We start from the raw sequence: 16316 nt of genomic DNA on the forward strand, positions 1-16316 counted from the left end.
CGTTTTGAGCTAAACAACCATGACAAATTCTAAATTCCAGATAAATTATAGGTACGCGTCCGCCGGGTGATCCGTATGAAACATCCGCCACCTCGACGGCTTCTGGCGCGCGGCTCGGTCTCCTCCCCCGACCCATTAATTTTTGAAACAACGGTCGAGTTGCAGAAACAAGCATCTCGTGAGCCATTCGATGCGTGACACTAGCCGTTCAATCCTCCTCTCTAATTTCCTGCAACGATGCTCTTGTTGCAAGATCGGGTCTTCTCTGATTACCTGTAACAAGACCTTGTTGTGAAACCTCACCTTCTACAATTTTCCTGAGACAACGGTGGAGTTGCAGAAACAAGCGTCTAATTTTCTGCACATCTTTCACGCGTCTAATTTTCTGCAACAAGATCCTTGTTGCAAAAATTGCAACAACAACTTTCGTCGCGTCTAATTTTCTGCAACAAGACCCTTGTTGCAAAAATCAAAAGAACATCTCTGCCGCATCTATTTTTCTGCAACAGGACCCATGTTGCAAAATTAGCACGGCCACGGATGGGGAAGCGAGTGCAGCCATGGATGAGGGAGGCGAGCGTGGCTGCGGGGATGTAGAAGCACCGTTGTTGCAGAAAACTTGTAGCGGGAAACTGAGCTCGAGGAGGCGGCAGCCATGGCTGTCCACGCCGGTGCTCCCCGAGCAGCAGACACTAGTGCTCCGGGGGACGGCAGACGTGGCTCCAAATCTTGTTTCAGATGCGGCGGAGAAGGAACTTGGGCGGGATGGAGGCAGGAGAAGAAATGGAAGAGTGTGGCTGTGGGAGGTCGAGAAGATAAGGTTGAGAAAGGGAAGGAGATAGGCTTTGCATACCCTCAGCGCCACGTGTAGCACGGAGAAGGCGGCGGACGCAGACACTGTTTTCAGCCGGTTGAAGGTAAGTTTTTCCCTAAATTATATTTGGTCTATCACAATACTGAGAGAAATGTTGTACTCCCTCTAGTTTAAGTAAAGCTATACATACGCGATAATTCAAAACGGTACTCAGGCTCATATGATCCCGGTGAACAGTAAATATGAAGAGAAAAAAGCAAACGAATTTAAAAATTTCTGAAATTTTTACACATAAAAAATGAGAATTTTCTGAGTGCGTGCAAAATTTCAAGGTGTTTCGACATTTGATGAGCTGGTGGTGAAAAAGAAACAAAATCCGGTCTACACAGTGCACTGGTTGAAAGTTTCATTGACAAGCCAAATTTGTTATTTTTACCACGAACTTCTCAAATGTCCTAATACCTTGAAATTTGGCAGACACCTAGAAGATTCTCTCAACTTTCATGTGTAAAAATTTCAGACTATTTTGAACATTTTTTTTACTGTTCATCGGCAAGTGCAGCTCAAGCCTGGGTGCAGAATCGTTGCACTCATACGTACGATTTTAAAATTTCCAATCAAATCATCTAGAACGATTCGACAACCAAATTTCTACTCCGGAGTAAAAGTTTTGACCAAACCCCTCGAAAAATGTTGACTGAAAATAAGCTATGCCCGCTCCCCAACTTATATTCTAGAAGTCCAACCTATAATTTGGGGGCAACTTAAGCCATGTTTGGTTCATAAGTCCTAGGAGTTTTTTTAGTCCCAACTAAAAAGTCGCTAGTCCCTAAAAAGTTCCTACCTGTTTGGTTCTTAGGAGTAAACATGGACTAAAAGACCATGTTACAACTAAAAGTCCCAAAAAAACTCTCCCTCAAAGTCTTTTTTCATAAGTCCCAAATGCCCACTTTAAGTCCCTATAAGGCCCTCATGTTTGGTTTAGATGGGACTAAAAAGGACTTTTTTAAGTCCCTACACTAATAAGTCCCTGTAAACAAACACCCATTATTTCCACAGCCAGCCATAACCAAAAAGAAAAAAAATGGCCCTTAGCACCTGGAATCAATTGCCATAAACTATAGGATCTTCTTTCAAATTCTGTAGATACAAATAGTTAAAATATGTCATTTTTTGGCGACGTTGTGTGACTTCTAGTTTTTTCTGCCGATGAAAGCACTGAGTGGGGACATCATTGGCTAACCATCTACGTATCTGTCATCAACCAAACGACATGGAACTTACCATGCCATGCATATTCACATTACAAACGGAACATCAGTCCGTCATCTACAGAGACGAACGTTAGCAGCTGTCGTAACCATTTTCTGTCAAACGTCTCGCATAGACACTATCAGCCATACAGAGCCTACGGTTCTGAAAAGAAAACATACAAAACCCACATACAAGATACAACAATGCTTGGACTGTGTAATCCACGACCACCGTGATCTCAGCTGCTTTGGCTCTCCACTCCTTGACCTCCTCCAACTGATGACAGTACGTCTTCTGAATCGACGACCACCTAATAAATGCCATGCAAACAAAATAAAGTCAGCACCGAATATGGCTAGAATTGGAGGCACCTTACTCGAGATGCACTAACTTGTTGCAGGTGGTTCATCAGGGCTCCATGCAGCAACTTCTTGAGCCTATCACATTGATCAGCACTGTGGCCAGCACTTTGCATCTCTTCAAGCTGACACCAAAACCTCTCGACAGTGGTGTACGGGAACCAGGCAGCAGACATCTTTTTGCGGTGCAGCACGTCCATCGGTCTCTGGAAAAAGAGAGATTCCAAAGGGCATAAATTTCTACATGCACTCATTAAGGTCTTCTATTTAGATATTTCGGGCCATCAATCCATTACCGATGAAGCAAAAGAATCCAGGTACTCCACCAACAAGTTGGCTGCTTCTGTGTGCCGGCCATAATTTGTATATAGTCGAAATAATGCAGCTGGATCTGCCTCTTTGCCAGACATTCCCCATGAAATCATCCTATTTCCACCCTTGGTGGTCTAAAGACACAATGAGCAAAACAAACCGAAGGTCAGCAGTGTCAAACAATAAAGTCAACCAAACTAATGGTCTATACAACAGGAAGTCACCTTGAACATCTGAACCAGCCAAAGAGGGAGCTCAATCTCAGGATCAGTGTAAAGAAGTGTTTCAGCAACAATGACAGGCAGCCTCGGATGCAAATCTTTATATTTATCCTGCACAATGAGGACACAAGTAAAATAACTGTAATATGTGCAGTTCATGGACAAGCTGCATTCTTACATTTTTTTACTAGCACGGAAGGCCTGGCCTAGTTTCAGGGAGAACATATAGGCAAGTTTCAGCAGTAGAGCGTAGGTTAAGCAGGTGGCAGTTTGTTTTCTCCAAAATGAAAGTTAAATTTCAGTATGTCAGATTTTCCAGTTATGATTGCTGACAGAACAATTACCAACCAACAATGGTGGTTAGTAGGTGGAAACAAGGTCAGGTGGTGGTCTGTTGTGTCAATGCAGCAGCACAAAAGTAGTACTTTTCATTTTGCTGTTGTGATCATTGTTACCAGGATACCAGGTTAACCTGGCCAATGAACGGGGTCACAGAAAGCAGCAATCTCTGAGACACTAATTTTAAATGAGGAATTTGACGCCAATGAATCCAAGTGGATGACCCAGTTACTGAACTATAGGGGTACTAAGTGTATCTAAAAAATAAAGGATAAACGAAACGAAAGAAGAATGTTCTCACCTTCTAGGAAAAGTAATGGAAGTAAAATGAAATAAGATTAAGAAAAGGAGAATAATCTTGCAGCTGGGCTTGCTTGGCCCAATTTCTCTTCCCTCCACAACACAACAGACCCAGACTGCTCCCTGCTCCCTGCTACCCAACAAAACCGCTGCACGGCACCAGGCAGCAACCACCCCAGTCTGATGTTGCTGCCGTGCCAGTTAAGGCCTGGATGGTCGAGGTCATGTGACCATTCCAGATATGCAGCTACGGCAACAACTTGAGCAACGGTGACAACTAACAGACTTATATCTCTTCCTCCCAATCATCCTGTCCACTCTGACAGGGATGCACCGCGTAAGAAATCTAGAGTGCCATTGACCCATGCCATGACACAGGAAGCACGGATCAGGTCAGGGTCGTGGGTCGCAGCGTCAAGTAAAGATGACGGTGACTTTGGTTAGACTGCTCTCAGTGGTCAACAACAAAATAAAGTTCCATGTAATACTTAGGAGGTTTACTTAACCTAGTAATCTAGTATGGGATGAAGCTCATTTCCTTTGAAAAAATCACTTCAGTTATACAAAATAAAACACAGGCAGAACAAAAATACACATACCAAATATAGTTCAAGAGTTTCCCACTGGCAACTTCCCTGCACTTGATGGGCCACAGCAATAGTCTTGTTATTGTCATCCCATCCATCATCCTCAGAAGAAGGCAGAAGTAGCAGCTGTTGAGTGTCAGTCAAATTTCTCCTGTAATAAGGTCAAAAGTATTTTTCTTAGTATACAGCAGTTACTATAATCTATAGCCATACATTGCCGATTAGATGAAAAGTTGAAAACCAGAAGAAGAAAAATACAGCTAAACGCACCCTGAGTTGCCTACTCTGTTTGGGCAGCATTGCTGTGCAATAGCTGCAAAGACACGCTCCAATTCTCTATCATAGAAAAGTACAAACATCAACAGTCAGATTAGTTCACAGACATAAAAGTGATGAAGAAGAATTTACAAATACACAGCTACAAGTAAAAGGCCAAGGGAAAAGAAGGTTATGTATCAGAGTACAATCCACCTTTTCATTCCTGACTCCTTCCAAAATTTCAGCACGATGGTGAATGCCAGGTCATACAAATTCTCAGTTACAAGAATGTCCGTCAAGGCTTCGATAGAATAGCTTTCTGCAGTACGACAAAAATGAATTGGCCACAGCTTGTTTAAATATTGATCTTCAAAATCAATAAATTTGTGTGTGATTATGGGCACGTACCAGAAAATTTGGATTTAGAATTTACAGTACTAAGCATATAAAGTGCTTCTGTTAGTGTGTATTCCTTTTCAAGAATTTCAATGTCAACACAAAATTGCAATGTAGAGAGTTCTGAATCTGTGCCGAAAGCAGCTGTATACAGGAAACAAAGTTTAATCAAGCTCATTGTTGTTGACAGGTATAAACTAAACAGGGATTGAGAGCTTAAGTCAACATACAGTTCTCCATCAAAAGATTACGAGGCTTTTTGCTTGGCGAAATTTGATCATCAGCTTCACAAACCGAATCAAGCCAGGCACATGAGGGTTCAACAAGCTGCAACGAGTTGATAGCAGTAGACAAAGCATGCAACTTCTCTTGTAATACGTGAGTGAGTTGGCGGCCTCCACCTGCTTCCCCCTCTCTACCCAATCTAACAAAATACCTGTACATGCATCCAGCTGCCTTCCTCCAATTGTTCCTATAAGCTTCAAATGAATAAAGGACTTTGTATAGATTTGGTTTAGAAGAAAGATCTGAGCGCTCAGCCTGGCAAACAAAAAAACAAACAAATGACCGTCTGTGCTAGACAAACATATGTTGTGGTTAAAATGGTAATTATATGCACCAACCTTCCAGAAGAGCTCTTGCTCCACCTTTTCCACCAAACCAGTGAACGGTATCTCACCATTGCAAATGACCTTGATTAGACAAATCCAAAATAAGATATGATTGCACCAAATGTCAGAACAGGATGTGGCACACAGTTCGGTGTACTCAAATGTGCAATAACCAACCTACAAGTCTTATAGCACATATACATGGATGGCTGGTTAACAGCTGTAATGTACATTAATGGGTGTATATGAACATCAGGCAGAAGAAGTGGTTAATTTTATTCACCAGGTGCAAGGAAGAATAAAGGTAAACAAACAATGAAACAATGTCAAACCTTAGTCTCGCCGAGCTCACAAAGAACTATGATGAAACGCCTCAAGCAGACATACTTGCTATCATCATCTGGATTTGAGATTATAGCACAATACGCATCACGAAAGTTTTTCAAATCTAAGCTGTACTTGAATACATTGGCCCATAGCCGTCCTTTAATCATCGCTGTAGTCTCTGGGAGATCCTCGACTTCACTTCCATTGTCCAAATCAACAATACTATCAACTTGTTCAAGAGCAGCGAGAGCAAACTGGCATGCTCCCTCCCTCATTGAGTTTTGCTCAAAAATTTGCATTGCCCACTCGTAGTAATGAAGCCTCCATAAAGAAATAGATCTGCACTCCCCTGGAAAATCCGATAAAAAGTCAAGATATGGTTGAAATGGATTTACACTGCATGAAAGGTCAGGAAAATGAAGTCACCGGAAATTTGAAACCCTGTTTCTGAAGAGAACTTCTTCAGCGCCTTCGGAGCTTCTTGCCCAGATGCAGCTCTGTTATTCTCCCCAAGCACGACATTAACACAATAGAATTAATTAGTCAATGGCCCAATACAGCACAAGATATTAGAAATGTGAAAGAGATAAAACCAGATACGTATATATATTTAAGCATTTTGCTCATGATGATTTTTTGCCTTTTCTCCACGGTTTCCTTCTTGAATTTTGGATTCCCATCCCTCCCCTCAAAAGCCCCCCAAAAAATTGCTGCAATTTTTATCACAAGGTGATCCTAGCCATGATATTTGATCTGATGGGAGAAACTAATAGTTGGTGCTGCCTCAGTTCTACATTAATTTACCAGCTCCATAAGATACTGCATAGTACTCTCTCTGTAAACTAAGACCTTTTAGATCACTGAAGTAGTGATCTAAAAGGTCTTATAGAAGTTTACAGAAGAAGTAACTAACAACCAAGAACATCACAACTTCACAAGTAATAAAGATTTCCTCGTAGTATTGAACATATATCATCATGAAACATGTGCCCTTCGGAAATCTATTCACAGGTCCACAGAGTAAATGCCCTAAGAAGTAGCATAGCAGAAGGTAGTACCTAAAGAAACATCTGATAGCTTCCTGAACCTTGGATTCTCTCAAAACAATGTTTGCTTCATCATGTGCAAGCATCAAAAGGCAAAATCCACTGAGATGTAGGCGAGCCAAACATGCAATATCAGTATCCTGATCAGTTTGGGATGCTCTCGCATAGCCCAAGTATGTTTCAAGAATGCCCAGCAGATTCTTATGTAGAGAGAAAATCGTAGAAAGATAAATTAGCATTAACATCACGACAGATTAAATATATCTAATGACTTTCAGGACCACAAGCAGAAAAAGTAATACCTGAGCAGCTTCATATTGACCATGTCGGATGAGAACTGCTGCCAGATTTATTGTGGAACCCAAGAAGCTGTCTACACGGTCAACACTATTTCTGCACATAATCGAACTGCTAAACCTCCTGACCAAGTTGATCACCTCGGTTGGACTAGGAAAGCAAGGTGACAGATCATCCCCTTCCGCAGATTTAGGAAAATCAAGCAAACAAGCCAATGTAAAATCAGAGGATCCAAGCTTTCTGTGCAAAGAGAGCTCATCGGCTATACCTGTCAAGATAAGGAAAAACAATAGTTTCTTAACTCGAAGTTACATAAACAATGTGCCCGACTACCCATATTTACAACATATGTATAGACTGCAATACAAGTTGAAGATGAAAACTGTAACCTACTTGCAGAATGTACAGTGCCTGTACTGGCAGAAAATAATTAAGAGCTAGCCCCTTTGCAAGCAAAAAGATAGAACAAAATACCTACTTAAATGATTAGACAAAATCATCTAATACACACTCCCTCCGTTCCTAAATATAAGTCTTTTTAGTGATTCCAATACTGACTACATACAAAGCAAAATGAGTGGATCTAAACTCTAAAATACGTCTATATACATCTGTATGTAGTCCTTACTGAATCTCTAAAAAGACTTGTATTTAGAAACGGAGGTAGTAGTTTCTTAGCAATCTATCTGCAAGGTTTATGCTCCAAGTCATCTCATCATATTCCAGTTATTAATATGGAATTATAAATGTTAGGTTGAACCGTTGAAGGCGTATTTCAACACAATAAGGTTCTGATCGTTAGTTTAGGATTTGCAGGGAGTTACATGCTTAATAGTGTAGTGCTGGTGTTAAAAAGGTAGAATGTATTAGCAGTAACTATGTCTTTTCTGCATATATAAATTTGTGATTAACCAAAAGCAGAACATTGCTTCCCATGGCACCCTCGTCCTCAATTTTGATCTACAGTCACACAAACATGGATAACAATTCATTCTTTAGATGGATAAAAGAAACAATTTTCTGATCACTTGCAAAGGCAATACATAGTAGGCTAATTGGCTTCGCAGTCTTCTAATGCAGAGTCCTCAATAGCAATAAAGGCTAGGGTGTGCATTGTCCCATTAAACACAGCCACTATACCCTGAACCTTACACGTATGCCATTTTTTACTTTAGAATAAATCCAAATTGCATACCCATAGTCCTTTTACATGTACTTCTTATGAAGTTATTATTTTGTCATAAAAGAGCAAAATGGAATACTCATGATTGTGGAAAAGCCACTGACAAAAAAATCACCACGTTAAACAAAGTGTAAGAACACAACTGTTTCTTTTAAGCAACTCTTACCTAGCTGGAGGGAAGAAAGTTGATAGCTGAAATCCTCGATGGTTGGTGGTGTGGTTGGTGAAATTCCCACAAAATGGAGAACGATCCACCGTCCCAATATGTCTTGAATCATTGGAAACAACTGCAGTTTGATTCTAGCAACATCGCTTTGCAGCAAGGAGACCTGATTTAAAATTTACCTTATCAAAGGTTGCTCACATTCTTAATAGCTTGTACTCTGCTTGATTTGTACTTCAACAACACAGAGACCAACAGATCCAAGAAATTAAGTGCTCGTAGTCTCAGTAACAAAATCTATTCAAGAACAGATGACTTTTGGGATATGGCAAGAGTGTCCAAGAAGCAATTTTAACCAATACTCTTTTTGTATGAACATGCAAGCAAAACAATTTAAATTCATGTATTGTGAAAATGTGTTTAATGACAATCAAAGTAACTATTTTCTATATTGCTAGTCAAAGTTGGACATGTTTGATTGCATGCTTTGTAAAACATCGTCTATTCCTGAATTGAGGTAGTATATATCTCCATACTATACGGCAGTCAATTGAGTACTTAGCGGAGGTTGTTGTTTTGTGATACAAAGACTAGTTGCAGAGGTGGCAAAGTTGAAAGCCGCATATGTACAGCAGACAGAAATGTTGAGACCCTAAAAAGATAGCATACCTGCCCACCGACGCCAACCAAATAACTGAGGAACAGAAATAGATCAAAAGCAGCCTCAAACATGGTTCTTGCAACCTGTGAAGTAGCCTGAACCACTAAGGCAGAATTTACATTACAAAGTCTTCTCAATTCAAACTCTTGTATAGTGATCTTTGTATCCAAACACTTCATGAACTTATCAATCACATCAAATACAGCCGACCAGGATGTGGATCTTGATTGCAACTTATGGAAAGATAGTAGCATCTCAACAGAAAACTTCCTTTGGCTTTTGTGAGCCGTCTGCCTTCTTTCTACATAAGCATCTGTTCCAAGCAATGTAATGAGGGGCGACGAAGATTGAGGACTGAACCCACTCTCTAGAATCTTTAATATCTGAGAAGTAACTTCATCTGGTGATATAACAGAACTGATGAGGGACTCGTAATATATTGCAGCAGAAGATCTCCCAAGCAAATGGTTTATATGGCCCATGCACCTGAGAACTTCAATAAGGGTTTCACCGTCAGTATCATCCGATAAGTTCATCCCAAGGCCAATGAAATTTCCCAAGTCATCAGAGGAACCTGATATGTTAAGCTAGTTAGTATCCCCTCATAAATGATGGGTTGAAATTTCAGTAAGAGGTGTCAAATGCTAGGGCAGAAACATACCATAAATAAGTTGCTCCACACCCTCCAAACAACGGAAGAGAGAAAATGAACCCTTTCTAATTAAACCAAACACTTCACTGTTCGTATCAAGAAGCAACCCATATGGCCTATTATTCCAGCACCAGTTGTGGAGATACCGTGCAGAAAACTTTTTCCAGTGATAAACAGTAGAACTTGCGACCTGTGAACTTCCCTACATAGAAAAGGTGATTGTGGAAATTCAGCTATACACTACAATCAAAAATTAGGAGGCCTAAATCACAAAATAGAAAAATAGAGTACCTCTTGTTCTATAATGCATAATATTTCTTTCCGTAGCCCACTAGTTGTAAGCGACTGAAACTCAGAATCGGATAGAAACCTTTTGTACTCCAATAAGGTTTCGCGGAGAGCAGAACAGTGGTTCACTCCTGGTTGCAGCAGCCTCCGCAGAAACATGGATGAGATAAAACTGAAACTATGCTCCTACAGGTACCAAAGAAAACTACATGGTTAAAGAACATTGGAGAGCTCCACATAGGCATATATCACAAAAGAGGGAAGGTAAATACAAGAAAGAACTCTACATAGCCAAAGAATACTTAAGTATTATGGTATAGATCAAAATACTCTAGCCATGCGAATATGCCATATCAACATATGACATAATCCGAGAAAACAAATTCAAAACTTGCTAAAAAAATGACGAATTGCCACATGAGTTAAACTTGTCATGATTGATAGTGGATAGATTTTTTAGCCATTGTCAAAACACAGAAATTGTAAATAAATTGCCTGTAAATCTGTGACTCTAAAAAAAGGTTTAATAGTTGAGACTGTTTGGGATGTTTGGGAATCTCTAGTGTTGATATGACCTAAATAAAGCTTTGGTACTTGGGAGCAACTAGAACTTAGGAATCTATGGAGTTACTACAAATTAACATGCACTGAGAATTAAAGCAATTTAATACAGTACAGCACAAGAAAACCAAACAAAATAATGCAAAAAAGGGCCAAAGTTGAAACTGAATAAGCCATTACCATAATTGTAAGTTTAACAAAGAACTGTATCAGCACATGCCAGATTATATTAGAAATATGAATGAACTTAAGGGAATTACATTTACCTTCATAGATGAGAATACTGAATCAGCAGTCCAAACCAAATCGTCCAATGCACTCTCAGAACTTTGGAACATTTGCTCACTGATAGCGTCTTCTTGTAGCGCATATGAAGATATTTCCTCGCTGATCAATGCCATTTGAAGAAGCAATTCTTTAGTTCATGAGGCGATAAGGCAGAATAATCACCAGTTGAAGGATTAAAAGGGGTCAGTGGGACAGCAGACTTACCCATCAGAGTTACACTGCACTATTTCATAGAGCATTGGTCCAACTTCTTTAAGTATCCAAAGCTTTTCCGTGCTTATTTTCAAATCAACGATCTTTCCCTGAGTAAAAGGCAGTATACATCAACAGGTGAGAAATATTAGCTCCTCCGAGCTTCTAACATAATCGCTGAACTACGAGAAGTTGCTACAAGCCATCCTACACTAGTTAGTTGCTAAACTCGGGTAGCATATTTCAATAATATAAGGAACCATAATGCAACAAAATTGTCTTTGGGGAAACATATACTCAAAACTTGCTAACAAAATGACGGATTGCTACATGAGTTAAACTTGACATGATTGATAGTGGATAGATTTTTTAGCCATTGTCAAAATACAGAAATTGTAACAGTTTGAGTGCATAACTAAAAGGTAAGGAAATACATAAATTGCCTGTAAATATGTGGCTCTTAAAAAAAGGAAATACATAATGCAACAAAATTGTCTTTGAGAAAACATATACTCCCTCCGTACCGTAATACAAAACCTTTTAGCTTTTTCTTGATTCATATGTATCTAGACACATTTTAGTATGTATGCTCACTCATTTTAGTATGTATGCGGTCAATATTTTAAAATAGCTAAAAGGTCTTATATTAGGGAACAGAGGGAGTACACTTTGAACTCCACAGTACCAGGATTGACAAGTCCTGAGCTGAATCTCCTGCTGATTTTAAATAGTACTCAAATTTACCGATGCCAATGCCAATAATAAATAAAAAACAGGAACTATGGACGCACGAAGGTGATTCCTAGACAGCTACAAGCTACTAAATGCTGGCTTATCTCCTATTTCTCTTTTATTTTTCTGTTGGAGGGTGTATCTGTGTGCACATTAAGCAGACTTGATTGACTGCAGAGGTTATTCAATAGTGAGCGAGGAAATTCCTCCATATACAATATGGGTGGTAAATAACTACACATGGATAGTGCACACTGCACAGCATGAAATAGAAGCTTCCAGTTTTAGTGCTTTCAAAGTCCTAATGCAATTTCCTTGAATATTTGAGAAGGCGGGAACCGAGAAGACCAGATAATCTCAAGGAATATCATCATGAGTGATGCTTTTGATTACCTCTAGCAAAGGTACAGCAGAAACCGAAGGTTCAGGAGACAACAAGAATCTTTCGCCAGCACCAAAACTGAAGGCATATACACCAATATGATCACAAGCTGGAACCTTTACAATTTCAAAATGCAAACAGTCAGCTACTTCCAGCAACACTGATGAGACAAGTCAATAGTTTCCATCGCATTATGTCATGTGGTCACAACCCACAATCAGCAAAAAGAGAATCATAGTGACTAACATAAGCATGCAAAAAACAAACGTTCAAACTGAAGGTCATGGCCCCAGATTTCTTTAAGGTGTCGCATCTAGCCATAGAATGCTGGCATGACAAGGTGTATCTATTATCAGATATCTATGGCCAGAAGTGTGACAGTTTACCAAAAGAAAAATAATCATGGAAACAAAGAAAAATGTTAGCATGCTACTATGCTAGACATCCAGGTGTAATAATCCATAACCAATAAACTGCGAGCAAAGTAGCAAACCATGTTTAACTACAGGAATCATATTCTCCCACCACTTACTGCCTTTCGGCATTTAGAACTCCACCTCACGCAGCAAAATTTAAGCAAAAATCACCATCAACATATCCTTCTGATTCCTCCATGACCTCGATAAATCTTAAACCCCTATTTGCTGATTTACTCCAACTACAAGTATCAGTGAGCGACTCATGAAGCAGGATGCCTTAGTTCGGAGGTATATGGGCACACAGTGAGCATACCAGGTAGACCAACTTCAACTCACATTATGCCTAGAACACTATATTGCCGTTTTAAACAGGTTTGGTTCTATAAGTAGTGTTTTGTTTTGCTTTCATTTTTATATATCAAATGGGAAGTACAGCAATAGAACTTGTGCATTGTAGACAAGCAAGTAAATGCAGCCCAGACATCGATGTGTGCATACCACGGTCCCTTGGTGCAGAACAGCCAAGGATATCAGCTCTTGATCATCATCAGCCTCACCAACCCATAGCCTAGAGGGTTGCCCTGAAGATAAAGAAAAAGGATTCAGTTAAAAGGCACTACTCAACAACAAAATATTCAGATACCCATGCAAGCAAAGTTTAAAAAATGTCCTGTTTGTTTGAACGCAATTATGCCAAAGTAAAACACATAATTGCAGAAGCAGCTGCTATAATGTGAGGCAGTAAGAAAGCACGCCGACATTGATTCAGAGGACTATTGGAGACAAACAAGCCCCACATGGTAGCTACTGTCTTCCCCCTTTTTCCCTCATGGTACATTTTTTCCTCCGTCATGTAGAAATGGCAAGCAGTTCACTAAAATAAAAATGAAGACTATGCTAGCATCACCAGTGATTACCACACTTGGCCAACTACTAGGATATACTTTAGTACACCAACTGGAGATAGCCAATCATTTGTTCCCGAATCCCAAGGAATAGACATGTGCATGCCATGGCAGCAGCTTGTGGATCAGATGCAACTTAAGAAGAGTGACTTCAATACTATACATCAACTGACTTCAGAGTCTAGGTTGTGGCTTACATATGCATTACGGTAGCATTACATGAAACATATATAATGTAAATGAACACTAAGAACGAAATCTTTCAAGAAACCATAATACCGTAAATGACATCTCAGCGGAAGAAATTTGATCTTTCATGCAATAAATAAAGTCGGCACAGATATTACCTTCAAAATCCTCCAAGTGAACGGTATAATTAACAAGTTTCGTCTGACTAGAAATATCCCAGACACGCAAACTTCCATCCAGATGAAGAACAAATAACAGCTCCCTTTCATTTACAGTAGCTGTGTCAATATCTTGTACAGGCCCCAGAGCCTTTGTTCTGTTGAAGAAAATAGGCATATATTACACAAACTGATAAGCAAAAGAAAGTGTGACATGATCTGTTGATCTACTGGACAAGTTCTGACAGTGCACAGCATGAAGTATCAAGACTCAAGACTACACCAATCTTCTGCTAAAGCTACTACGGTATGATAGCTTCTAAAAAAACTATTTAGCTCTGGGTGAAGCCGATGGAACAAAAAATGAAGATGACACATTTTAGAGCCGCAATTTGAGTGGAGCTCGCAGACTTTTTGTTCTCGCGGTTGGGTGGAAAATAAGCAAGTACCTCGACATGAGAGTCCACAAACGCCCGATTCCAGCATCATCACGCAGCTCATTAGAGAAACCTGGAGCGGAAGACAACATACCAGTTAGAAAACCTTGGTGAGAGCAATATAAGGTATAATCGTTATAACTCATTAAATACAAATAAGCATACAGCTATTTTTTTTATTAAACTAAGAAAACTTGCCTGGTGAACTAGGAGCTAATTTGCCAAGACTGTAACAGCAGATTGACCCATCTTGCCGCCCAATTACTAGACATCCTGGCTTCGCTTTAACAGCTGTAACCTTAGCACTCTGTGTGTGGGTTTGAAGATTAAATCCAACTATGTCATTTTGAGACAGTATTGAACCAGATACATAGGAAAATGGGCTGCGCAAGTTGCACAGAATAGCAACTCCAGAAATAGTGAGCACATATAGCAGATATACAGACTCGCCTCGCCTGGCACCCTGCATTACCATGGAAGAGATTGAGTCTATTGTGTATTAATGTTCTAATATTGACATAAGATATCATAAAACTAACCTCACTTTCACACATAAAAGCGAATGGACATAGCGCCTCCTGGAATACCAAACGCAGTCCAGAGCTTGGGAACTCCTTCAAAGCACAGAGTTCAATGACCTCTAGCACATTTTGGTGTTCTTCGTGAATCCTCCTGTAAATACAGAAACCATCTTCTTCCTTTAGAAAAATGAAATCCACCAGTGAAGCTTTCATATTAGCATATCATTTTTCTGGTCTTTTTAGCCAGTTTATCTATATTAAGAAACACTTCACCAGGAAGCCAAAATAACATCATGGCTGGTGGCTCTCAAAAATTCTTCAAGGGGTACAGTTCAACACAATCTATCAGTAGCAGGATTTATCTTCGATTGCTTTGTCAGATTGTACATATAAAACACTTTAGTTAGGGTGTCAAACTATCAGAACATGACCATTTCTTAGATTAAACATTTCTGCAGTAATTTTGTATTGTTATGGTCTACCAGAGCGACAGTGTCACTATGTCATCGCTATGCCGATTTGATGTACATTTCCAATACAGTGTGTCAGGCTAGGCCTCCACAAGACCACCACGATATTGATGGTACAAAGCTCTACAATTAAATTGACACAAACAAATGCAATGGCAATTTCATAAACAAGTCTGCCTCTTCGGTGGAGCTACCACGGACCTAGGGTTTCTCTATGTGTGGCAACAACCACACAAACATGGGCGTGCAATGCAGTTCTCGGTTCTAACAAAATCTACAAACTGAGCACAATCCCTCTTAGCTATAAGCTTTACGACGCCCAGGTAGCACAACCGAACCACCCAATCAAACAGAACAAAACAAAAAATGGGGGAGAAAAGCCCGATACAGCACGAGGCGGCGGGGCAAAAGTGGTAGCACGCACCAGGCGAGGTAGCGTTGGGAGTCGCGGCCGGAGAACACGACGTGGCACCCCGAGGCGGCGCGCGGGGGCACGGAGACGAATGGGTCGGCGGGGCTCGCCGGCGCTGGGGAGGGGGGTGAGGGGACGGTGAGGTCGATCCACCGCAGCTTGTCCGAGCCCGTGATGGGGACCTCGGTGCCCGCTATCCTGCAGGAGGTAGAGGTCGCGGTGGCCATGGCGACCTCGCCGTCGGCAGCGGCGGCCAGAAGGAGGCCGGGAGGGTTTTGGTCGGGGAGTGTGGGTTTTGGGCGGCGACGATGTGGGGAAAAGCTCGGAGAAATTTGAGAGCCTGGGAGTTGGGGGCCTTGAGGTGGGTGGTGATGGCAAGTTGGGTTTTCGGCTTTACAGTCCCTTTAGTCTTTCAGCGATTCTGGCCCGTTTGTGTATATTTATTTGGTTATATCATTTTCAACCCCTCAAAAAAAAAGGTTACATCATTTTCAAAGGGAATTTGCAGGATTAAATTTATTTATTTATAGTGTCTATTATCAAAAGAGCTTGTGCGTTGCAATAAAAAAAATACCACATTCC

General features: G+C 40.5%; 1 protein-coding gene across 1 annotated transcript; it reads right to left on the reverse strand.

Annotated features, from left to right (window-relative positions):
* Nucleotides 1-1922: 1922 nt before the first annotated feature.
* Nucleotides 1923-16086, reverse strand: LOC123136250 (nuclear pore complex protein NUP160). Its single transcript, XM_044555585.1, has 27 exons — nt 15747-16086; nt 14871-15003; nt 14530-14794; nt 14344-14404; nt 13895-14052; nt 13141-13223; nt 12235-12339; nt 11122-11219; nt 10896-11016; nt 10072-10254; nt 9790-9982; nt 9137-9702; nt 8471-8633; nt 7127-7389; nt 6837-7024; nt 6205-6275; nt 5784-6127; nt 5464-5532; nt 5071-5380; nt 4853-4984; nt 4658-4763; nt 4457-4522; nt 4199-4337; nt 2964-3071; nt 2724-2873; nt 2460-2633; nt 1923-2378 (listed from the first exon to the last, which is right to left on the reverse strand). Exons 1-27 carry the CDS (start codon nt 15959-15961, stop codon nt 2307-2309), a joined length of 4536 nt encoding a protein of 1511 aa, XP_044411520.1. The 5' UTR covers nt 15962-16086; the 3' UTR covers nt 1923-2306.
* Nucleotides 16087-16316: the final 230 nt, after the last annotated feature.

The sequence above is a fragment of the Triticum aestivum genome, chromosome 6B (genome assembly GCF_018294505.1).
Source record: "Triticum aestivum cultivar Chinese Spring chromosome 6B, IWGSC CS RefSeq v2.1, whole genome shotgun sequence".
NCBI classification, from domain to species: domain Eukaryota; kingdom Viridiplantae; phylum Streptophyta; class Magnoliopsida; order Poales; family Poaceae; genus Triticum; species Triticum aestivum.